The sequence below is a fragment of the Sceloporus undulatus genome, chromosome 5 (assembly GCF_019175285.1).
Source record: "Sceloporus undulatus isolate JIND9_A2432 ecotype Alabama chromosome 5, SceUnd_v1.1, whole genome shotgun sequence".
Taxonomy (NCBI): domain Eukaryota; kingdom Metazoa; phylum Chordata; class Lepidosauria; order Squamata; family Phrynosomatidae; genus Sceloporus; species Sceloporus undulatus.
In genome coordinates, this window is record NC_056526.1 from 121,555,429 (window position 1) to 121,581,141 (window position 25,713).

General features: G+C 38.9%; 1 protein-coding gene across 1 annotated transcript in view; it reads right to left on the minus strand.

The window, feature by feature from the left end:
* The window catches only part of SCFD2 (sec1 family domain containing 2), a 166,960-nt gene that overhangs the window by 134,456 nt on the left and 6,791 nt on the right, over positions 1-25,713 (minus strand). Inside the window, 1 exon segment of the mRNA XM_042468062.1 lies at positions 10,249-10,376. Coding sequence (XP_042323996.1) covers positions 10,249-10,376 — 128 coding nt within the window.

The window sequence follows — 25,713 nt, forward strand, 5'->3', positions numbered from 1 at the left end:
AGACAAGCAGAGGGCAAGATTATACCTGCTAGGCCAGTGCCAAGTACAGCTTCCAAGAAAATGAATCTGCTAGGAGAAGTTGTTCACAATTTTGGTATTCAATGCCACCAATACACTGATAACACTTGACACTACTTCTGCTTTATATTTAATTCCAAGAAGCTGTTCTAGTTCTAAATCGGCATCTGATATTAGAAAGAGACTGGATGAGGGCAGAACTTAATCCAAAGACAAGAAAAAGGTGCTTTCCAGTCAATCATGTTTGAACTCACAGAACAGGTAATCAACCTATAATGGACAGGTCACACACCCATTGCGAATTTGAGTATACTCCTAGATTCAGCTCTGATGCCAATGCCCAGTTTTCAATGGTGGCCAGATGTGTGTTTGTATATAGTGCGCCCTCACCTTACACAGGGGATCCATTCCAGACCCCCCCCCCCCTTGCATAAGGCAAATTCCACCTATGCTGAAGATCCCATTCACCATATTAGGGTTGCCATCCACGTGACCACAAGTCCGCGTATGGTGAGCCCGCATAAAGTGCGTGCACACTGTAGCTGAAGCCAGTGTGCCCACTGTGTTTGTTCCTGGAGATGCGAGATTTGGTCATAGTAACATATATTTTAGTTACTGCCTCTTTAGGCTACACTTTACATGTTGTATGTAGAAGTAGTTTTGAAAAGTTTTCAGTTGGTTCAGACTGCTACGATCAGACTGCTAATTAAGAGCAAATTACAGAGAATATGCAACTCCTGTAACACAACAGCTTCACTCATTAGTGTTTCCACATACTACTCAATGTTCTGGTGACCTATAAATCCATGTACTACTTTGGACCAGTTGTCTGAAAGAACATATTGGCCTGTTACAGACTGCCAAAATAAAGCTGCTTCGGGTCTCTTTGGAGGTATGTTGTTTAAATGATGCATGCATCCTAAGAATCCAGAAGCTGCACCAAAGCTGCACTCCAGTGCTTAGGAATGGAGTGTAGCTTTGGCGTGACCTCCGGACTCTTAGGACCCAGGCATCATTTAAAGAGCATACCTCCAAAGAGATCCGAAGCAGCTTTATTTTGGCAATCTGTAAAAGGCCATTGTCTCACATATGCCTGGCTAGGCATTAAGATTTGTGTATGAGGGGGAAGCTTTTTTTTATTCCTACACTATTAGAAACATGTTTGGTGGGGAGATGAGAGAGAGTCTCCTCGGCAGCCACTCCCAGGCTCTGGAACTCCTTGTCAAGGATGACTTCCTATCACTTGTCCAACGCCTTTTTATTTAGACAAGCCTTTGGCATTTCACTTGCATTGCTGTCCAAGGGCTTTTAACTAATTGGCTGCTCATGTTTCTTCTTATTTGTATATATTTTGATTGTAGCTGGTTTATTTAAATGTTGTTAGCCATAGCCTCCTTCAGCACTAGAAAAAGGAAGGACATGAAATAAACAAGCAAGTAGTTAGAAGGAAAGGGCATTTGTGGTACACTGTGCGGTCATGCTTAGTGTTCACTGGGGAGAATCATAATGGCGTGGATTTTCCCCCTCACAGATTTGACTTCTAGCCTTTCCTGGTACAGTTTCCAATAATACTATGTTCATTTTGTAACTGGGCTTCAGGCCCAGTGAAGCCAAAAAGCCTAATTAGTCCTCCTGAAGGTCTAGAAGCCCAATTAGTGCTCCTGAAGAACTGCTAAGGGCAAGGACTTACTGTCTGACTGAAGAAAATGACAGTGAACAACAGATAAATATTAATATAATGTGCCATTTTGTATGTGTGTGACAGAGTGCAAATCTTCTGTCCTTTTCATATATCATTTACAAGATCCATTGTATTTGGGTATGGATTCCAAAGCACAAATTGCACACAGATTGAGGCCTGTTCAAACCATCACTTGAACACAGAGAGAGCTAAGAGTAAGGGCAAAGATGTAACCAAGCATGTGAGCCCTACCACCAGTATCTGGAAAAATGTTAGGCCTTCACGCACAGAAAACAAAGATGTAAAGAAGAATTTGTAACCCTATTCCATTGAACATGGGTATGAAACTCATAAACAAGGAGCTTTGCCCTATCAGGATCCAATGTCCTTTTTTTAAAGGTCCAGCGTGGAGTGCTGTATCATTTAAAGAGATTTAATCAATTTTAACTTTTTAACTGTATTTTTATTCTTTTAATAAGCAATTTATTTTAATATTGTAACAATTTATCACTTTTATATGTTTTTAATTTTCTTGTTCTTTTGATGTTGTGAAGCGCTCTGAGTCCCAGTTCTGGAGAAAGAATGGGATATAAATAAATATAACAACAACAACAACAACAACAGTCATCATTGGAAGTCTGTAACCACATTTAAACAAATTCAGCTACAAAGCCTTCTTCAGACCTTCACTTTTGACTCATGAGTGTCAATTATGCTGCTGAGTGCATGGGGATGTCCAGGGGTAAGGTTTACATGGTGCATTCAAGTCCCCACTAGTTCATGTGTATCTCCATTTGCCTAAACAAATACATGACAGGGCTTAAGTCAGGTGCAACTAGCACATACGTGTTTCAAATGAGTTAAGTCTTCCTTTTTTACATCAAAGAACTATTTTTAAAAAAATAGCAGGCCCCTGGTCCTCTTTGTAGTCTTGACGAAGTGTATTTTCAAATTTGTATTTGAAAAAGGCATGCATTCCTGATACGATGCAGACTATACCTGGTCACTGTGAAACAGATCTCATGTGAAGCAGGCTTAAGTTAAAACTCCACGGGAGCACTGACATTCCTGTAGGACAAACGTCATTACAAGAAAACATCATGGTCCAAGGTAGACTGATTAGTGCTAAAAAAGCCATATCTTTAAAATTCAGAATCCCAAAGGAGACCATGGTTCTTTTCCCTAGACCTTACAGATGAATGAGGTGTCAAAAAGGATTGTTCAGCAATGCTAAAGGTGTCTGAAAAGATGTAGTCTTTCATTCTAGACCTTATATCTAGTTAATTATCTCCTCAGGGACCAATTAATAGGGGAGTAAACTTCGAGGAACTATATAAGTGATCTCTTTCCTGAGGATACAGGTCCTGCCAAGTATGTTAAATTCACTCCAGGTTTTGTTGGTGCTCGACTGCATAAGTCCCTAACTTTCAGCTGACAATCAACACTAAGTGGTTCCTTATGTTCCTCTCAGAACTCTCAGATTTCACAGAGAGACTGTGGAAATAGAACAACTTTTCAAAATGCCACAATAATAACAACAAATACTTGTGCTTATTTCCCTATATTGTTTCTTACTATGACATTCACCATGGCATGACCAGATTTTTGTGTCATAGAATCATAGAATCATCCAGGCCGATGCAATAAATATAAACCATAACCCCTTGTAGAATCAAAAATATCTATCTGGATCACACTGTTTTATAATTAAGTATTAAAATAAAATTAAACAACACTCCAAGTCATCACAATATTGGGAATGAGCACTATGTCTTGGTCCCAAAAAATCAGAACCCCAAGCAGCTGTTCATTAAGGAAAAGGCAAGAGGGCAATTCTTCAGCAATATTGAAAAAAAGAGGCAATTCCTCATGTGTTTAAGGAAGCTCATATTCAGTTAGGCTAATTTCCCAAACCTCATGATACACCAGAGTTTGTGGTAGGTTATATAGATTCAACCAGATTACAGCAAGAGGGAAGGATTAGAATTCATGCTCCATGCAAAATAAGAGATCTCTCCTCCTCTATGGGCAGCTTACTTGCCTTATCTGCTTAGCTTTGAGAAGAGCGCTTCCCTTCTCCAGTTGCTCAGAATGGAAATACAGAAAGCTGCCCATGGAAGGAGAAAGAGATCTTCTTCCTTGTTTTTAGCTGCTTCAGCAGATCAGATGACCACTGGAACGGGGGAAGATTACAGGGAGAAAAGCTTCAATTTACCCTCCCCACCCATGTTCTTCCACAGTCACATTGCTCAGCTAATATAGAAATAGATGTGCAGGAAAAAATGGGTGGGTCTGGAAGAAGAGTCCAGAGAGAAAATGTGCTACATTTGGCCTGAAGGTGGCTGATTCCCAATTCATGTCTTAAAACATGGCTCAAGTTTTTTCCTGAATACTCCCAACCTCTCAAGAGGGAAGGAGAAAAAGAAGAGTATCCCCTTTCATCAGTGTGAGAAAAGATGGGTATAACTTTTCTATAAGGGGAGTATACATTACAATTTCTCCATCTGCATTCTGAAATTGTCGAATTCCAGAGAAAAGTCCCATCATGTTCCGACTGTGTGTCTTGACTGTAAACCTTCAGAAAGTTTTGGAATTCACATGTAGCCTATTGGCAGGACCTTAATGACTTATTACAGGTGTACTTATGGACATCTGAAACCAGAACTGATAGTAGGATCTCTCTTATAAACTACCATTACAAGTGGTTATGGGGAATTTTATGTCCAGAATAACTAAAACATTAGAACTCTTTGTACTTTGATACATGGATCAAAAATGTATTTTTGCAATTATAGTATCACTGAATACTGAATGTACAGTACGTGCAATCTTCTACCAAGATCAACACAGTTGTTTCTCTTTAATTGTGTCTAAGTTAACTCAGTTTTAAAATAAACACATCCACAGCCAGACAAGTCAAAATACTTGGCTCTGAATTGAAGTTAAAATATTTGGGCTTCCAACAAGTAGTTTGAATTTAGAGATACAGCATCATCCCAAAAGGCACACAGACAAAAGGGCCACTGTCTACCAGCTCCCTTGTTGAAAGAAATAATGTCAGCCAAATGATATTACAGCCACATGCCAGCCTCCACTTAATATGCAAACACAACACACTACCAATTTATTAAGCTTGTAAATGTCTTTATACTGGATTTAAAAAACAAAACAAAACAAGAACAGTGTTTCCAGGGATTTTTAAAAAACAGTTTCTAAGGGGAAGTGGGAAATGATAACACTAAATGATGCAAGTCTGGCAACTATCACAAATTTGTCAGCACAGATTCCTAATCTAACAAAGCACCCCATATCAGTTTCAGCTTTTCATTTACAACTGAACATTAAGATTAGAAACTTCATAGGAGCAATGTTTTAATTCAGCTAGAAGCTGTGTCAAAGTTAGGCAGAGTAAGGCTCATCAAGTAGATACTGACCATCATCTGAGAGCAACCCACAAAAGCATGAATATGCAATGTGGGTCACATATGCAGGTTGTATTGTCTCCATCCACTGCAAGAGACTGTTGCTACATTCCAGTCTGAGGTGGGGACAGGAGTAGTTTTCTTTAGGGTTAAGTAGAGAAGCCCATCTTTTACCTTTGATATATTATTTGAGATTAGAGGAATTTAAAAGCTTTCAAATTTATAAACCTACACTTCAGCTACTTTTCTTAGATTTCAAAAAATACATTTAGAGAGCAGGATATTTAAATGTAAATGCAGAGAACTGAGCTGTGCCTTAAATACTTGAAAGCTGTTGCACTGAGGCTTACCTCTCAGTAGACATGCACAGGACTCTCTAAGAGTGATCTACCCCCTCTCCAGCAGCCTGCCAGATAGTAAAGAAGAGATAATGAAAGAAAAAAGCAGCAGACAGAGAGGAAAGGGGTAGATTAGTGCCAGCTGCAGGCTTCCACATAAGTTGAAACAGTGAATCCACTCTGGTTTTAGACTGAACTTTAAAGGAACTATCCAGAGAGTTGAACCTATTTAGGGGGATGGGATCACTCCTTTAAGGTTCATATTAAAGGCTAAAGAAAATTCACCATCCTAGTGGCATAGCAGCTAGCAGAGACTACTAGGTGGTATATTTATTTTTTTGTTCTGTCACTGTCCATTACAGGATTCAGCTTTGCACCATTCTAGCAAGCTGCTCCGGACAATCTATCCTGGAGAGAATGCAGTCCATCATCCCTGTACTATGTGCATCCACACTGAATCCATACTTTGACCAAGAACCTTAAACATCAATATCATCATAGCAGCCTCTTGACTATGGAACTCCCCACCAAAGGAAGTTAGGCTGGCCCCATCTCTTTTAAGCTTCTACAGGCAGCCAAAACAGTGCTTGAAACCAGTGTCTGAAGATGCTGTTTTAACTGTTTCAAAACTGGATTCTAGGATTGTTCTTAGACTGCTTTTAGGAATTTTTAAAACTATATTAATGTGTTTTTAAAATGTTCTTAATCCTAGCACTGTTTTAACTGGTTTTTATTTGTTCATCGCCTCAGGAGTCCTTGTTGGCTGGGAGGTGATACAGAAATACATTAAATAAAAATTAAAATATTTATAATGACTATAGCGGGGGGGGGGGGGGGGGAGACACTCCCAGAACAAAGATTTTGTGTGAGCCACATCTATTTTGTACTTATTTCATCTGCAGAGGGCTTCAGCTATTATGGGATGATGGGGAGACACTTCTCAGTACTTCTTTGTAAAGTTCAAAGTCCCTTTACAATGAATGTAGTACTATTGATAACTGTGCCCACAGCACATATACTAATTGTTAAATAAACTATAAGCTATGCATGTGTAGGTATTTAAGCTTCAATTCAAGCACTACAAAAACATGGGAAACAGGAGGCACAAGTACCCTGTGCATCCCACCTTCTCCATTTCATAATGTCCAAAGCTGTTCATATTTCTGTCTTTTCCTTATTTCTTGGATGTTCCTAGACAAAGTTTAGACATATCTTATCCAAAGAAAATCTGCCATTTCCTTTTTTTTTTGGTTTTGTGGTCAGATAGTTACAGGCTACTTAATGGATTTATAGTAGCCTTATCCCAGCCTCTTTTACAAAGCCTCCTGTATCTGTATATTGTTACCACAGGCTAGGTCTGCCTTGTGCTCCCTAATGAGATGCTTCAGTCTTTCAGGTTGCATTCTGCATAGTTTACCAGGATAGAACTGAGGAGGCTTTCTTCCATTAATGGAGGGTTATAGCAGCAGAAGAGAGCACTTTGTTTCTGTTATCCTCCTGGTGTTTCAGCTTTCATCATTCAACATGCCAATAAAGGGACATAATAAAGGGATTCAGCCTGAGTTTAGATTTACTGTCCTCTGTTAAAACTGCCAAGCAAGGCAGGCCATTTCTGAAGCCACAGAACGACATTTGTAGCAAAGTGGCTTTCCCTGCCAAATAATATGCTAATAGCAAAGCTTCAAACAAAAGCATCATGGACTATCACTTTTAGAAGCATTCTGAGATATACATCTGATCACCAATGAGGCTGAGAAGGAAGTGAGACTGGGAAAAGAAGCAGCAACACTTCTGCTTCAAGGAACAACACTTCTTTGTTTTGGGAAGCTGCATGCAGAATAGAACTTTCTTTGGGGAATTAATATTCTCAAGTGTGTTAAAATATTATAACTGACGAAAAAAGTGAGAAAGTAAGAGGATTGCACTTAAAAGTAAGCCTGACTGCCTTTTGAATAATCACAGCTACTTTTAAAGGGTAAAATATTTGCATATAAACATTGAGATAAATATAGCAACTAGTTTTAAAAGTCTAAACCAGATTTCACAGAGTTAAAACAATAAAGTATATACATTGGGAGGGGGGGGAGAGAACCCAAATATCCACAATAGGGCAGTATTTTTATTGGCACCAGTCAAGATGCTACAAAAATGTGCAAAGATTTCAGGTTGCCCAAAACTCTTAATCACAGTAGGTGACGTTAAAAAAAATGTAGTGGGGTAGAGAAGAAAAAGTTAAGGAACAGAAAAGTCCAAAGACTGGGCCAGATATTGTGGACATGATATCTATTGTCCATTTTGAAGTTATGCCCATCTTGATGGTAGTCTGAAATACTAGACGTCTAATTGAGATGCTGGGATACAACTTATCCTACCACCATTCCTAGGAGAATATTCTCTGGATTTTCCCCCCAGCAACTCTGGTTCAAAACACACTGCAGAAATAATCCAGTTTGAGATGACTTTAATTGCTCTGGTTCAGTAATAGGGAATCTTGAAAATTGTAGTTTATTGTGGCACTAGAGCTCTCAGACAGAGAAAGCTAAATGTCTCTACAGTTCCCAGAATTCTCTAGCATTGAGCCAGGACAGTTAAAGCAGTGTCAAACTGGATTATTTCTGCAGTGTGTTTTGGATCCTTGTTGATTTCAGTTTGTTCATGCTGTCCTGCAAAGTCACACTTCTCAATAGCAGCAGAAGCCACTTAGAATTAATCCTGCTTTTTAAAAAAAACATCCACACCCAGAGCTTTACTTCTCCACAACAGAGGACAGGGCTCACCCATACACACCTCTACCTCCCATCACTAGCAGATATCTAAAATGCATTCGGGATCTCCTCCCCTCCTAACTATTGGGTCTTGATCCATTGTACAAGTTATACCTCTTATCTAATTTCATTCTGTTCCCACACCTGCAGTAAGGAAGAACTCAGAAAGCTGCCTTGTGTCATGCACTGGCTTAACATACAAATTCAGGTTTTGAGTGGTTGGATGCTTAAAAGATGTTTGAAATCACAATTACCTCCTAATAGTCTTTGTCCTTCCTATCTACTTGAAGAATGATAATCTTTTTCTTACAAACAGTAGCTATCAGTAGTACAAAACAGTAGTACAAAAGTAAGATATCACTTTTAGGAGGTACAAAACAGACCCATACTAAACATCCTAAAGCCAATATGAGTCACTAAACATGCCCTTGGAAAGTTTGTTACTCTACAGTTGTGTTCAGCCTTCTCAGAAGCAGCAGAAAAATTACTGACTACTTTGAGGGACATATACTTCCAGTTAATCACTACTGTTGGAGTAGTGCAAATTCCAATATGGTTTTTTAAAGTGCTTTTTCAGTGTTACAAGTCCAAAATTAAGAAAGAATTGAGTTTCTTTTTAGGCAGCTGCAATACTGCTCCATTCATATTATTTAGTTACCACATCACATTTACCTGAACAGGCCAGATTTGCTGAGTGATGCTGGCAGGATGGATTATTGCAAACATCTTGCACTTACCAATGCTACTGAAAAATAATAGGAAGGCAGGAGAAAGAGAGGAAGGCTGCATGATAGATGGATAAACTCTATTAAAGGGATCATGAGTATGAGTTTGCAGGAGGTGGGCAGCAAGGACAAGGTGTCTTGGAGATGTCTCATCAGCAGGGTCGCCATAGGTCAAGATTGACTCAAGGGTAGTTAACAACAACAGTCTGTAAGAAAGTTTGGCCCACTGCTGTCTATATCTGTCTGGTACCAGTATTACCTATGTCAGGGGTAGGCAACCTTTTTGAGCCGGGGACCGCGTTGCTGTCCCTCAGACAACTGGGGGGCCGAAGCCAAAAAATAAATAATTAAATAATTTTTTAAAAAAAATTAAATATATAAATAAACCAGGACAAATGTAGGACAAAATTTTCAAATGGAAGACACTTTTTTAAAAAACATGGAGGACATGTGAAAAAATTTGCTGATTTTTAAAAAAATGTTAATATAAATGCATGTTTTTGAGGCTTCTATAGACAATTGCCCCCCAAAGGCCCCGGCGGCAATCGGCGGCAGGACCGGGCTGGGGCCGGTCCCAAGGCCTCGCCGGGCCGCATCCGGCCCGCGGGCCGCAGGTTGCCTACCCCTGACCTATGTACATGCCATGAGGACATCACAGTACACAGTTTGTCTGGAAATACCATCAGTTCAATATGAAGACAAGCCTCACCATCTGCACCCTTTCTCCATTCCAATATGAGTGGTTTACAGTGTTCAGTGGAACGAGAGCTGCTCTAGCATAGTGGATAGAAGGGTAAACTGTAGGTGTGGATATTCTCAGTTTAAATCTTGACTTGGCAATGAATTTGCTAAAAAGCCTTTAGCAGTTGTTTATGAAGGGATGTGAATATCTGGTTCCTACACAGCAAAGTAACATCCAATATGCTCTTATAGAAATATCTACATTCAGTCACAGAACAAGACTCTGCATCCCAGCTCCCCCTAAGTTAGTCATTCAAACCTCAAAAGAGAAGAAGCATCATTATACATGTATCTGCATTATCAGTCTGCAGGTCCAACTTCAGTAGTGAAACTGCTTGAAACCATTGTAACATTTTAAACCACCAACTTCCAGAGACATGGCCCATCCCAAGTGTCAACAATATCAGATTCATTAATAGCCAAATGACTTCAGAAAGATTAATCTTAGACCCTGTGAGAATAATCTAAACAATAAATGGCCAGACACAGATCAGGAGTGGCTGTTGTTGATATATTCTGTATTACAACAAGGTCACACAGGCACTCTTGAAAGCTTACCCATGCTCATCTTGATTGGCAAATTTTCTCTGCTTGCTGCTTCCACTAGGTGTCTCCTCACTTCCATCACAGCTTCTTTCTGTTTGAGATTCATTAAAGACTCCCACAGAGCTTTAGCAGCTGGATCACTATAAAAACAAAGAAAAGCACCAAATGTTTACATGAAACATCTGCAAAAATCAAAGAAGATTCCTTCAGCTTAGTGACTTGTACAATGTGAATTGCTTAGTGTATATACTTCACTATAAGTTGATCTTGTGCATTAGTTGAGAGCGGGTCCAAAATGACAGAATTTGCTATCACCCATGGACAAGCCAAGGGTAAAACATAGGGGCATGTAATAAAAGATGGAAAGGTTGAAGTGATTCCAGTCAAATCAGCATGCTTAAGTCCAGCATAGGGGGAAGTTTTATGGACATGAATAACCTGTCCTTGCAAAGGCAAAGCAAAAATACTGGCTAAGATTGTACCACCCATGAAGAGACCATATGCAAACAAGGCAACTCTTTTTATGGATGGGGATTAAGTGCTCTACACTCCCCAAACATGTTTGCTTAACACAGGAGAATCACAAGGAAGAAAAAATTAACAAGTTGATACTATTTTTGTCAAGATTTTCTCTCCCTCTCAACTGTGCACATCATCCTACTGCAACCTGCTGTTCTCAAAATATATTAGAATTCAACTACTATTTATGGTTTTTAGCATTGTATATTTGTAGAGGGGGATTGGGGAATTGTTTTTATTTTATGATTGTATTGTACTATGTTGTTACCCGCCTTGATCCGCAAGGAGAGGTGGGATATGAATAAATATTTATTATTATTATTATTATTATTATTATTATTATTATTATTATTGCTATAATCCCAGCCAGCACAGACATGTTGACGGACACATCTGGAGTGTATCAGGAAGGCTAGTCTCAGAATTAAATATAAATCATCATGATTCCACTGAGCTATTAACTTCAAAATAAAAATATAAAATGCTCACAATAATATTTTTAGCAAGGATGCAGGTTTATTGCTGAATCATGCTAATCTAAATATCTCTAGATCATGTGCTTTTCATTGTTTTTTTAAAACAATTTCTTCCCAGAGTTGTAAGTTTACTTTGTGGTACTACTGGGAACTGTTTGAAAATATGCTGACAATAGCATTACCAAAATCCAAGCAGAAAGAAATGGAAAACTGGCATATTTGAAGACTTGCATTTTCTAAAATGGAAGTTTTATGAAGATGTTACCATTTACAATACATCATAAAAATGAACAGGAACAAAAAGGCCTTTACATTTATTTCTATACACAGAATCAGCTAGCTAGTGCATGTGTACGTGCCTTCAAATCACTTGTCGACTTACGGCAATGCCATGAATTTCATAAGGTTTTCTTAATGGTGAAATATGCAGAGGTGGCTTGGAAGTTCCTTCCTCTGAAATACAGCCTACAGCATCTGCTATTCATTGGTAATCTCCCATCCCAACCAGGGCTGAGCGTACTTGGCTTCCAAGATCAGACCAGACCAATGAATAACAGATTTTTAGGCCCAGCTAACTCATACCCTCCTGCATTCCCTCCAGTATTTCACAGATGGAAACCAGGACACATGTGGCCAAGCAACATCAGAGCATGATCAAGATGACAAAAGTTATTAATGAAGAACAGTCAAGTTAGGAAAGACTGCACCATTTTGCTTTGCCTGATCTTACAGGGAAGGGCAAGGTTCTACCACCTCCTCTCTGCCCTTCTGAATTAACTGAGTGCAAAGTGCAACTCAGTTGATGCTGAGGACAAAGGGGACAAAAGGGAAAGTGGGAAGATAAGAGAGAAACTGGGTAATTTGAAAAGCAACTGAAAAAGAAATGTTGTGGAAGGAAACTGTTGTTATCCAAAAAGAATAGCATTACAAACTTTTCCATTACAATACTTTCTTGAAACAGGCAGTAATTGGGACTGCAACTGGCATGTTTTACCTAACAGCATCTAAAAATTTCCTAATGTAATGGCATGGGAGCTTTTTCAGAGAGAGAGGGTTCTCTGCTTAAGAAAAGTTTTGTGGCCTCACAAAGGACATCCTAGATCTCAAAGGAAGTACAGTGGACCCTTGTTATATGCTGGGGATTGGTTCCAAGATCCCCCGTGTATAACAAAATCCGTGTATGCTCAAGTCCCATTAAATATAATGACATGGCAAAATGGTGTCCCTTATAAAAATGGAAAATCAAGGTAAATTTATACTTTTTGGGAATATTTTCAAACCGTGTATGCTTGAATCCGTGTATAAAAAATCCATGTATAAGAAGGACCGACTGTACCTTCATGTTTCAGAATGTTTTCCAAGTTGCAAAGTTCTCAAGCAATCTCTAGAAAAGAGACTCTATATAAAAATCCATTTTTTAGTAAATGGGACCAAGATATTAACAGTGTATCTTTTCAGAATAAAAGATACTTTCGCCCGAGACAGACAGACAGACAGGAAACGGCGTGCTGGTGCCAATTCTAGGTTTCTGGAGCATGCAGCAATCGCATGCTCTGGAACCCTAGCTTGTGCTGGCGGCACCATGACTGCGCAGCCCTGCCCACACGGGGCATGCATCCATGATGCAAGTGCGGTGCAGCATCCACACTTCCAGGTGCCGTGCTTGCATCACAGATGCGCCACAGTGCGCCAATGGCACACTGATGACGTTGCCTGCATGCATCAAGAAAAACCAGTTTTTTTTTTTTTTTGGGTTCTTTTTGGTCCAGAGGGACGTCGCACAGTTTGGCTGCTGCAGCGTCTCTGCAGCCCACCCTTTTGGGGCAGTCTGGAGAGCCCCTATGAGCCTGTACAGACAGGCCAAAATAAAGCTGCTTTGGATCACTTTGGAGTTATACAGTTTAAATGATGCATGCGTCCTAAGAGGCCAGAAGCCGTGCTCCCGTCCTTTGGACGGGAGCATGACTTTGGCACAGCTTCTGGCCTCTTAAGATGCGTGTATCATTTAAACAGCATACCTCCAAAATGACTATGTATATTAGTTTGCAATAAATATCAACTGGAATCTCCTGGAAACTAACATGAAATACCTAATCTTAAAATAAATTGCAGCTCTATTTTAATGCAGCAGAATGCAAACTACTGAACCATGTTAATGACACAATTAAATGTAAGGTAGGAAACTGATCTGAAGAAGGGGAGATTTTGGGCTCCCATAAGCAGTTTCATTTTGAAAGTGGAAATTATCTGTGTTTATCTTTGGCATGGGTTTATATAGCCACAGATGTTTCACTGTAAATCTACTTTCTAGCCAATTAACAGGATCATTAGAATAAAACACCAAATGCTTTTTGGCAGCACATATACTAAAATTGAAACAATACAGAATAAAACACCAAAATACAGCCTTTCGATAGTACATGTAAGTGTAAGATTGCATTACTCTCCAATGTAACTAAGAAACAAACCAGAATACAGCTCTCGGACTTGGATCTTAATTACTGTAGTTAACAAGGGCAAGAAGGCAGTTCTTCAAACCACACACCCAAAGTACAAGCCCATAAAGGCAAGTGATTGTGGTTCATTTCTGTGAAGACAAGGCTTCAATGGGAACAAAACCTGCCCACTATCTGTGACAAGTCAGGTTTCCATCAAGTATCTTCTTGAAAAGAAACACATAGGCTTTTATTCCATACACATTTAGCTCATCATGATGATGCTAAGCATTTGGTTAGCAATTATTAACAAACTTTAGAGCCAGTGTGGTATACTGGTTTGAGCACTGGACTATGAGTCTGGAGACCAGGGTTCAAAACGCCACTCAGATATGTAAACCCATTGGGTTACCTTACGCATGTCACATGCTCTCAGCCTCAGAGGAAGGCAACGGCTAACCTCCTCTGAACAAATCTTGGCAAGAAAACCCCATGAAAGAGTAAAAGCCTTAGTTTCACCATAAGTTGGAAACAACTTGAAGGCACACAAAAACAGCATTAATAAATTTACAGCCTCTTCACTTCAGCCCATGGTAGTGGGTGAAGATGGGGAAAAGAACAGAACTCTTTTGCCCGTCAAATTTGAAAGGCTATTAGTCTTTGCCAGCCTCCCTCAACCTAATGCCTTCATTTCAGAGGGTGGAACATCTTCCATGAAAAGTAAAAATAATAGTTCATTACAGTTTAGAGGATAATACAGAAAGAGAGAGTCACAGAGAGAAAGAGAGAGAGAGAGTCAGCTTGCTTTTCAGGCTATCTGGTTTGGAAGGGACTGGCACTAATTTCACCCAATATGCCAAGGACTAGCACCATATTTGTGCCTACTAGATACAATTGTTCCTTTATTTCTTGAAAACTATCCAGAAATCAGCAGCTAATGGCTCTGGAACTGGCACCAATGCAGGGACCGGCACTTTGAGTGGCACTGAGCTAGAATACTCTTTCTTGCATAGCAAAAAAGAGCATGAATTGAAAGGAAGACAAGTTACATTATCAGTTGTCCATAATGACAAACTGATAACATTTTAAACTGACAGTTTTAGAAATAAGCTTCAATGGTTATTGAATGCTAATTAAGATGCAGAAACTTAACAACATGAGTTGATCTTAAGAAACCCAGTGGCCTCAATTTCTTCCTTAAGACAACACTGTGCATGTGTGTGTGTATGCGTGTGCTCACAAATGGATAAAGTGGTTTAGACATATGTTTCCAGAGGCATGGTGTATGTGGAGACAGTGGGTTCTCAATTGAAAACATCTGGGAATATCCCAAGGCTATAACATTCTTGGAGTTCTTCCAAATTCAAGTGGCAACAATGGCTTGCATGTCTGAAAGAAGGCAGAGGGAAGTATTGTTTTTATTCAGTTAAAGCTAAAAGTCCACAGCAAAAGTCTGTTTTGTTATTTAAAGAAAGAATGAAAAAAACTACACACTACATTCATTTTTGTCAGGAAAAATATGTCTTAAATAAATACCCAGGCAGGCAGTTTCACATTTACAAAATTCACACGTCTCTGTGTATGTTTTCACTCACAACATTAGGAATACTGCTGACATTTAAAATATAAATTGTAAATTTGTGGATTCTCAGGGGTCCACAAATTCTGAGTAGCCTTGGTAACCAAATCAAAATTTGTGGCCACCTAAATCCTACCATTCCCTTGTCCTGGACAAGTGTCAACTAAACTACTTGTCCATAGTGTGAAAGAGCCCCTGCTGCCTTTGCTGTCCTTTCTTTCTTCTGGAGCTAAAAACTAAGGTTCTGTCTTGACTTCCTAGATGACAGCAAAAACGGTAGGCATTCTGATTGTAAGGGATGGAACTGTGGTATTTTGCACTGGGCCATTCTCTCCTCATACTCACTGGAGAAAGAGGAGAAGCCCAACACAACTGCAGGAATAATCTCTGTATTCTTCTTCAGAACGGCAACAGGGGCTTGTTTTGGTGCTAAGTGAGCAGATGGTTTTGATACCTCTGTCCCTATCCACTCCCACACCCAAAGAGCTTAAATTCTCCAGCTGAGATAGAGGTGAGTTTCTTTTAGTGTATCAAAAGCTGAAAAAAATGGCAAGGATTATTCACATCTCCCTGCTCAACTCCAAGCTGAATACCAATGCTCCCCCCCCAACACACACACACACTTTGGCATAATCACACAATGGAACATTAGCCATAATGAGGGTGGAGAATGGAACTGGGGACTTCCTTTCCATTTGTTAACTTTTATTAAAACAGTAGAGTGAGAATATTGCAGGACAAGCCTTAGTTACAAAAAAGATGAGCTATCATATTTACACCTAACAGATGATGGGAAAACATTCCAAAAGCTGTGTTTCCTGTAACTTCGTAAGTGTGACGGGATGTACAGTGTACAGCTGGAGATGTTACATCAGATAAAATGCACACACAGATCTGCTTGCTGTGGTCAACCGACTTTCAAAGTAGTGCTTTAACTTGCCAAACCCACAAAAGTAAGCCCATATCTTAAAACTAGCAGCAAGAATTTCCTGCAAGCCAACATTGTGTAAGCTTGCAGTACAGAACATACACAATATTATCTATTTAATACTGACCTAAGAGGAACTTACCACAATGAGACATTCAGACACACAATCACAAAGTGTTCTCTGGATTTAGAATACCAGATAAAGTTTTCATACTTCAGTGTCTGGGATAATGAATAAGTTGATAGGTTTAGTCACTGCATGTGTGTGATATAAGCCAGCTGTCTAGAAAGCAAAATGTTTACAAAGGAAAAATGTTCTATTTTTGTTATTACATCATCTAGTACCACCAGGAACATGCCCAACAGGATCTTGTCTTTCCAGAGAATCCAGGAAATATAAGTAATAGTGATCTTCAGTTTTTTTCAGACCCAAGACCCTTTGTGCAAGCCAGGGATTTCTGAAACAATATGTCTGTGTCATCCTAGCTCTATCTGTCCTCTTTTCAAGACTTCAGGACATCATTGTCACAAGGAAAATTTGTGGCACTGTTGCTTCTTCAACAAAACACCTGGGTATAACCCAAAGACAAATCATAATTTTCCAGTGGAAGGTCAACATTTAACTAAAAAGCCATAATCTGTAACATGGGTAGCAAATATCTTAGCAGATGTAAATCTCTTTCACTAGGTGGCAGCAACTCCCAATCAACATTTTCAGCTTGCTTACCGACAAGTACAATTTATACCATTCTTGTGATATCTTATGATCTTTTTATTCCCTACATAGTGGCAAAGGGAAAAAAAGCCAAGCCAGATGGTAGTTACACAGTCAACTACCCCAGATGTGCAATCCTTCTCTGCCTAAAATGACTCCTTAGCTTTGGCCTGAGGCTTGTATTGCATGCCTGTCAGGCTTGTTTTAATTACAGTATGCCAAAATAGTACCAAATGTTTTAAGCATTAAAGAAACAACCCCTTATTGGCCTCTAAAGTCTCCTAAATTACTTTACAGATAAAGATGTGAGATAATTAAAGCAAATGAAGTGAGAAGTTCTCAAAAATAAAACACAGTTCCAAATGCTTGCCACTGTCAAAATTCTAACATGCTACATGTGTATTTTAAGCATTAAGGGCTGCTGTATTCATACCAGGACAAAAATGATAGTAAGAAGATGCAGCCTTTGATTTTATAATGTACTTTTTAAAAATCCAATAAAAAAGACTTGCATGTTTATATCCTCTACAAAGAGAATCAAAGACCAAACATCAATCATCATCTTCCTCATCTATCACTATCTATGTTGCAGGAGTGGCAATTTTATGCTCTTGAGAAGCTACACTGCTCCCTTGCAATTCTTTGGGGTCTGCACTGGCTCTCTAATGCTTTGGAGTCTACTGTACCCCACTGTGGTCAGTGCCACTAAAATTCAACAGAAAATGTTACAGATCTATGATACATGTAAGGCCTATGAGCCATATATTATTCATTCCTGATCTAATATACATAAAGCTAATGTATGTAACACAGCATATCTAGTATGAATCAAACTGGCCTAAGTACATTAAATACATATTTTAAACATTATTCTTTAGCAATGACACAAATTTATCACAAGATGATTCAATGAACTACCTTATCCAGCACATTTCCTCCAACATTTATCTAATATCTAACATTAGATAATTCCAGAAAAGTGTTATAGATGATGACCAAAAAACATTCATTAGATAACCATCCCTAAGGTTTGCAGGAAACAAAGATTCTATGGTTCAAAATGGCATGGATGTAGTACCTAGATTCTGCATTAAAGTGAAAATGTGATTAGAAGAGGCCAAACGAAGGAACTCTATAGCAATATTTTTCAAAACGATGTCATTTTACCATTCCACTTAGACACCCAACTAGATTTTCTAAATGACCTAAATGTTCTTCACACACACACAAAACATACAGGTGAATTTGGACAGGAATCTTGGAGAAGTGAGATCTCATCATGTATATTTAGATCCTTGCTCTTCCAGGCTCATAAAATTAGCAAGTCTGTATATGCACATCTGGTTAAACTGGCAATATGTTTTCTAAATACTGGGGGGGGGGGACCTCCAAAAAATCTAGTTATAGTATAGCATAGCTGCAGCTTCATCAGTGGGGAGAAAGAGAATGTAAGCACATATACTATCTTGCCTTAAGAACAATGATCAAACATTGGATATTTCCAGCCCTATAGTATGTCAAAATAGCAAAAATCCTAGGAAGTTCCAATTAGCTACTAAGGCCTGTTACAGACAGCCAAAATAAAGCTGCTTCGAGTCACAGTGGAGGTATGGTGTTTCAATGATGCATGCGTCCTAAGAGTCCAGAAGCCACACCAAAGCCACACTCCAGTCCTTAGGGCTGGAGCGTGGCTTTGGTGCGACTTCTGGACTCTTAGGACGCATGCATCATTGAAACACCAAACCTCCACTGTGACTCGAAGCAGCTTTATTTTGGCTGTCTGTAACAGGCCTAAAAGAGCAGCAGCATGCATAATAAACTCCACTTCTTTATTTGCAAGTGCTGCTTGTGGTCTGAGTTTCAAAGAAATGTCATATTATGAGTACAAGCTCAAGTACAATTTCAAATGTGGGGAGACCAAGTTATAAATACATGATCTTCCAAATTCACAAGTGCAGTTATTCCTGACCAATTAGAACTTGAGTGTCCTGTAAGACCAATAATAAGTCATTAAAGACATCCATTAAAGACTTATTTGTCGTCTGGGATCTCAGCCTTGAAATCCGTACAAGTCTAGTTATTCTATTTAAAAAAAGCTACAGATCCTTTTTGCTAGACCTTTTGATATGTCACTATATATGTAATACATTTTTTCAAGCTATTTAGTTTTGTGTTTTAAAACAACAAACCCATTATTTAATAGAAGAAAAAAGGCTGATGAAAGAGCTGTTAGTAACAAGGTGCTGACAGCTGAATCTACAGTCAGGGAGTATAATCAGTGCCAAGTCCATTTTCACAGATGTGGAAGTTAGCTATTCAAGGGATGCTTCCTGATATATGCAAGATGCTCATGTCTATATGCAGCAGATATAGATCTAAATAAAAGACATGAAGATACCTTTTGGCTGTCTTTAATTATTTTTCTTTCATTTTTTAATAAAACAGAAACTCTGATACCACAGTATGCATGGAATTCCCTTTCTTCTGCATACTTTTGATTTGAAAAGATCTCTCTTTCAGTACATAATCCTCTCCCTTCCCCCTTTTCTCTTCTCTTCTCTGGCTATAAGCCAGATTTATCATATCTGTTTGTACACCCAAGAATCTACTCCAATAATATAAAGCTACACTTCATATTGAAATGCTAAATATTTCTTCCAACATTCCCTATATTATTTTTATGACAACAGACAATTACACCATATATTAATCTGATGTTTAAAAAATATACATAACAGTATGAGTAAAATATATATGCACTACATATCCCTCATCTGAAATGCTTGGGACCAGAAATGTTTTGGATTTTGGGTTGTTTTGGATTCTGGAATATTTGCATATAGTGTACATAATACCAAGTGTAAATATGAAATTCAGTTATGTTTCATATATTTTATATATATATAGATGTTATACACATAGCCTGAACATAATTTTATAAACATCATTTTAATAATTTTGTGCATGAAACAAAGTTTGTGTACACTGAACCATCTGAAAGCAAATGTGTCACTATCTCAGCTCCATATGTGGAAAATTATGGATTTTGGAGTATTCAGATTTCAGAATTCCAGATAAGGGATACTCAACCTGTTTATAAAATCCAATGGTTAAACCAAAACAAGTTTAAACTATTAGTGACAGAAGAGTAATGTATCTGTGGTATTGTAGCTACTGTGAAATTGGAATTAGGCCTCACTGCATACTCCCTAATGAACATGAAGCAGGTAAGAAGTAAACTGAGTAGCAAAGTCTGGATATAATCACATGCACAACAATGTTGTTACAATGTACTTGCTTGAATAGTGAGTCTCTCTTAGAAAAATATCCACCGAATAAATGTGTTGCTTTTTCAGGAACAGTTTCATATTTTGTGCAAGCCTTGTATTGGATAAAGTGAGATTCTAGTAATACAATCAATACACTTCTGGCAAAAAAGCAAAACAAAACCTCTGTTGTTATGTTCAAAGATATAGCCATGTTAGTCTGTAGAATCAGTATGCAGAGGAATCTTGTAGCACCTTTCAGACTAACTGAAAGAAGATGTTGGCAGCATGAGCTTTCATAGACTTCAATCTATGTCCTCAGATGCTTTTGGTGGAGTGGAAGCCAGGGTCATTATTATGGTCATTTGGTCATTTGTGGACAAAGACATAGCCATTCTCATACCCAATATAGGATATGTGTGTGTCCCAGCTTCCACTCCACCAAAAGCATCTGAGGATGTAGACTAAAGTCTACAAAACTTCATGCTGCCAACTTCTTTCTTTCAGTTAGACTCAAACGTGCTACAAGATCTGTGGTTAGGTGCTTAATAACATAGGGATATATGAAGGATTTCTTAAAATAGGGAAAAGTTAATGAAAGTAATTGATCGTAAAAACCATTGGTGCATTGGTGTGTGTGAGTGGTACATTAGCAAAACACAATCATGGAATGTTAGGATAAAGCAACTTTGCATGCTGAGACCTTCTAAGAATGTAGATGCATGTCTATGGTAGTTTTATTGCTTGCTAACAGCCCTCCTCCTCATTTCCTGTTTACTAAGAGTACACTTCACCTTTTGGCCCTGAGAGAATCGCCATTCCATTCTTCCTCTCTCCTTTGTTCTTGTCCCGAGTAGCATGGCTCCCTAGTATCCTAAAGGAAACTTTCTTAAGCAACATGTAGTCTACCTTTCTACCTCATCTTCTTTGCAACATGAAGCTAGACCTGTTTATTTCTTCATACACATGATTTTGTAAGTAAACATATTATTTTCACTCTAAGACACTTTGTCTTAATTGGGGACACATAGGGCTGGGAGATAAATTGGACCTAGTGTAAATTTACAGCGCTTCATAAATAAAGGTTAATAATAATAATAATAATAATAGTTTTTTCTTCGCATCTATATTCCGCTGTGTTTGCTCTGCTAGTAAGATTAAACAATCTCTCCTACTTTCCTGAGTTTTTTAACCAATCTCAAGAAAAGAGAATTCCAACATGGAGTTCCCCGCTATATGCCCCCTTCACCCCATGCCCCCCTCCCGGCTGGACTGTTTCATTTGTATATGTTGTAATTATATCCATTAGAGTTCTCACACTTTCATTTTTTTGCTTTACCGCAGGCCTGCCCTGCCAATGGGCTGTTTATATGCAGATGTGAAAATGTGCATTTTCCAGGGTAAGACAGAGTATCCCAGCTTCTTTTTGCTCTCTTTTTTAGCCCTAGAGCATGGCTTCGTTTCACTTTCCACTCCCTTTCGAGGTGTCCATCATATAAACGCCCTGCCTTCAAAGTGGCTGGAAGCTGCTTTATTTTGTCCATCTGCTTCACCCCTTAGATAACCTGTCGTGACCCATTTTTGCCTTATAAGCCAAGATAACCCCTGTCTATGCCTCAGTATATAACTGGCAACCACTTCTGATCTTTCAGCATAGAGTATACAAGAGTAGAAAGCCCCACAAAATAGCCTGCTTGCCATATTTTATCCCATAGGCTCCAAATTAAATCCAAGAGTAGCCCCAGTTAGAATATATTACAGTAGTCTAATTGTGAAGTCACAAAAACATGGATCTTTGTCTATCCCTCTATATGAATGGTCCTAACTACTATAGCAGCTGACACTGGTAGCAGATGGCGTTTGCTGCTGCATTCTCTAATGAAAGAGATAAACCCAAAAGCAACATGCTAACTATGCACCTGTATTTGTAAAGTAAATATAACCTCATATAGGACAGGTAAATCATCTAACTCGCTAGCCAGGAAACAACTATTCAAAAGCCTCCCTTTTTGTAAAAAAATTTTTTTTGTTTGTTAAAGAAACATGTTAGCTTTGAGCACTCTTGAGTTAAGCTGGCAATGCAACTTCTAATCATACATATGTAGTCAATATATAATATTCTGGCAGACTGAAGTTGGCTCAGCTAAGAACAGAAGTGCCAGAACAAGATTCAAAATGAAAGTGCTTATGGTCTGAAGTCATACAGTACACTCCAATATTAAAACTGAGCAGATCTGGCCTGAGTACTGGCTGCACTGGATACCCCAGGGGAATTTTTAAAAAATCTTCTGCATGTTCTCTAGGGCAGTGCTAGGGAATCAGTAACCCTTCAAATTTTTTTAGACTTCAGCTTCATTAGGGCATCCCATGATTATGGGAATGGTACCTCATTAACATCAGGAGGGCCACAGATTCCCCTATCCTGCTCTACAGGAAATGTAAAGTACTGAACTCATAAATACAAATAGAATAATGGTCAGGATCAAGGCAGGCACACACACAGGGGCTTTTTTTGTATATGCCACATTTAAAGCCATGGATATACAATACAAATAATGTAAGAAAGCTGATAAGGTGCATAAGAACACACATGGGTCAGGAGCAGACGGGCAGAAAGCTCAATCCTGAGTTTTCTGAAAGCAGCTCAAAATCCTGCTGTATGCACGTCCCACTCCCAAGGCTGTCCACACCATGCAGTGTCAAACCATGCTGCATGGTTTGCTTATTTTTTGTCACCTCCCTTGATCCTATGCATGCACACCATCGCACAAACACAGTACCTGCAACCAAATCACCTCCCCCTTCCTGCCTAGATGCCATTCCAGACACCTGCCTATATGATGTGTGATGCACCTCCTGTACAGTACATTGGCGCGTCAGTGTGCTGAGTGATACATGGCAAAGCACAATCATGGAGACTTATTTTACAATCTATAAACTGATGTGTGTTTGTTTAGGAAAAAATATTTACACTTTTGTATCAGAAATGAATCAGAAATTATAGCAGCAAACATTTCTTCATGGAAAATTCTGCATGTGACTAATACTATTGAAACAATTTTTAAAGTTAATCTTGCATTTTCTCAAGTAATCATCTTCAAAATCCAACAACTTAACAGGCATAAAACTATTTAAATTTTTATTTATATCTTCAAATAACATCATTGTTTCCATAGAGTGAAAGAAAGATCTCTGCCTTAAATCATTATACCAGCCATAAATATTCATTAAATCTGTTAGGTAACTCTAAATTAAATCCAGATGTTTTGACTGGAAACACATTCACAGCAAACTTTTCCCACTGCCCCAATACAAAAATTACTTCTAAAATTGAACTACCACTTGATTTTATAAAGGTACCTCCTAAATACTTAAGGTCTATTTATCACACACACTTTTATTTAAGAAACTCTTTTTGAAAAATAAAAGTCCTATTTCCAGCAACAGGCCTTTAATAATTACATCACTAGTAATGCCCATGCAAGAGCTCATTGTCAAAACTGTAAACCAATTCCAATATTAATAGATTTATGTTGGCGCATTTTACAAATTTAGTTAACTGGGGTAAGTAAGCATTTAGCTGATTATTTCTAAATCTCTACATAATGTTCAGACTTCCATCTCTGTGGTTTTGGTCTTCTGAACCTGCCTTCTCTGTGCATTTGTTTTCTTTCACCTTTCAAATTCCACTCTATAATCTTATATTATCCCTTCTTCAACCTTTACCCAGCCTGTTGCTCTCCAGATGTGACTGAGTATAATTTCCAGGGTCTCAACCACATACTCTCCAATTGTCCCAATTTAGCAGGGACATTCCTGATTACCATATACACTCAACTATATGGCAATAAATTTTAGTTAAAAAAACCCAAAACTTTAAAAACCTGATTTATCTTATCCACAGGTCAGTGGACTTCACGGGAATTGAAGCTGGCCTGCTTAGCTCGGGGAAGGATAAAGCCGGGACTACTAAAAAGGTTCTACAGTCTCAAGTTGGAAAGAGTTTGCTAGGTTGCTTTTCCTCAAACTGCTCTCTCGAAACTCTCTACCAGGTGGCCTGATCTGGTGTGACTGCTCTGGAGATCCTTAAAAACCACCCAGAATGATCACCGCACATTGGGCCACCAGTTGGGGTGGTTGAGGGAGTACATCATCAACAAACAACCTAGGAAACTCTTCCTGGCTTGAGGCATCCAGGTTTTACCTACAATCTCAGAAGCACCACAAATGACTGGGGTCGTGACTTTTTTCATTCTCACCTCACTCCGCAAGCCATGTGTATGTGTGCAAGAAATTCAAAATGAGCCTCTATAGAAAAGAACTGACAATGGGATCATCCACACTGGTCAAATAAAGCAGCTTCTAACCACTTTGAAGGCTAGCTCTTTAGACACTGCAAGAGGCGAAACCAGGTGAAAAGCGAAATGAAGCCATACTCCGGGACTAAAAGCCCACACAGCTGCCAATGTCTATTTCAGGACAAGACATGCATCCTATTCTGCATTATTCAAGGCTAGACAACTACAAGCTAGAAATAGATACTGAAGCTGAATTTGTTGACTTTTCTGCTAGCCTATGATAATTTTGGTCCAACTTCCTATGCCAATAACTAGAGATGATTTCTAGCACACCTTCTATGACTGATCCTTTGCTTTCTTTCCCTCTTAATTTCTGCATTTCAAGTTTCCCTTGTCTTTCTTGCATGCCAGTATTTTGACTAAAGACTCACCTGCTGCTCCCTTTTCCTGCATTGCCCCCCCCCCTGGATCTTTCTACCACCCAGTGGGGGAGGGGGGCATACTGCCCACTTTGGGAATCACTGTTATACACCATGGTTCCTGAGCCACTCTGGATTGTAACTTCCCCAGTGAACAAAAATCCCACAGATATTACCTACAGAATTAGATGAAAAGGTTATTTTGTTTCATAGACGAAAGAATGGCATTGATATGGCTAGCACTGGTAATATTGATGAAACCCCAATGACTTTTGAAATGCCTGGTAACTGAACTGTTGCAAGCATTGGTGAAAAGACCATACTTGTGAAAATGTCATGAAACAACCCATTTCAAAATCTTGTCTGGCAGATGGCACAAAGCTGCACCCAGTGATAAGAAAAAAAATTAAAAGAAAAATTTAAAAGATTTAAAAAAAACAATGCCAAAAACTTAAAAACTGTGGCAGGCATAACTGTTTGTTTTCACCCTAAAGGTTGGATGAATAAGAGTGCTAAATGGTGGCTATATGATGAGTGGGGTAGGTGACCACGCAGATGGCTAAGATCACACCTGTCACTATTGGGATAGGATCGTGCATATAAGACTTCCCATCCAGTGAACTCTGCCCATGATGATTTTTATTTAGCTTAGTCGGTTTTAATATGTAGTTTTTAATCTTACATTGGCCTGTTACAGACAGCCAAAATAAAGCTGCTTCGAGTCACAGTGGAGGTATGATGTTTCAATGATGCATGCGTCCTAAGAGACCAGAAGACACACCAAAGTCACGATCTAGTCCTTAGGGCTGGAGTGTGGCTTTGGTGTGACTTCTGGACTCTTA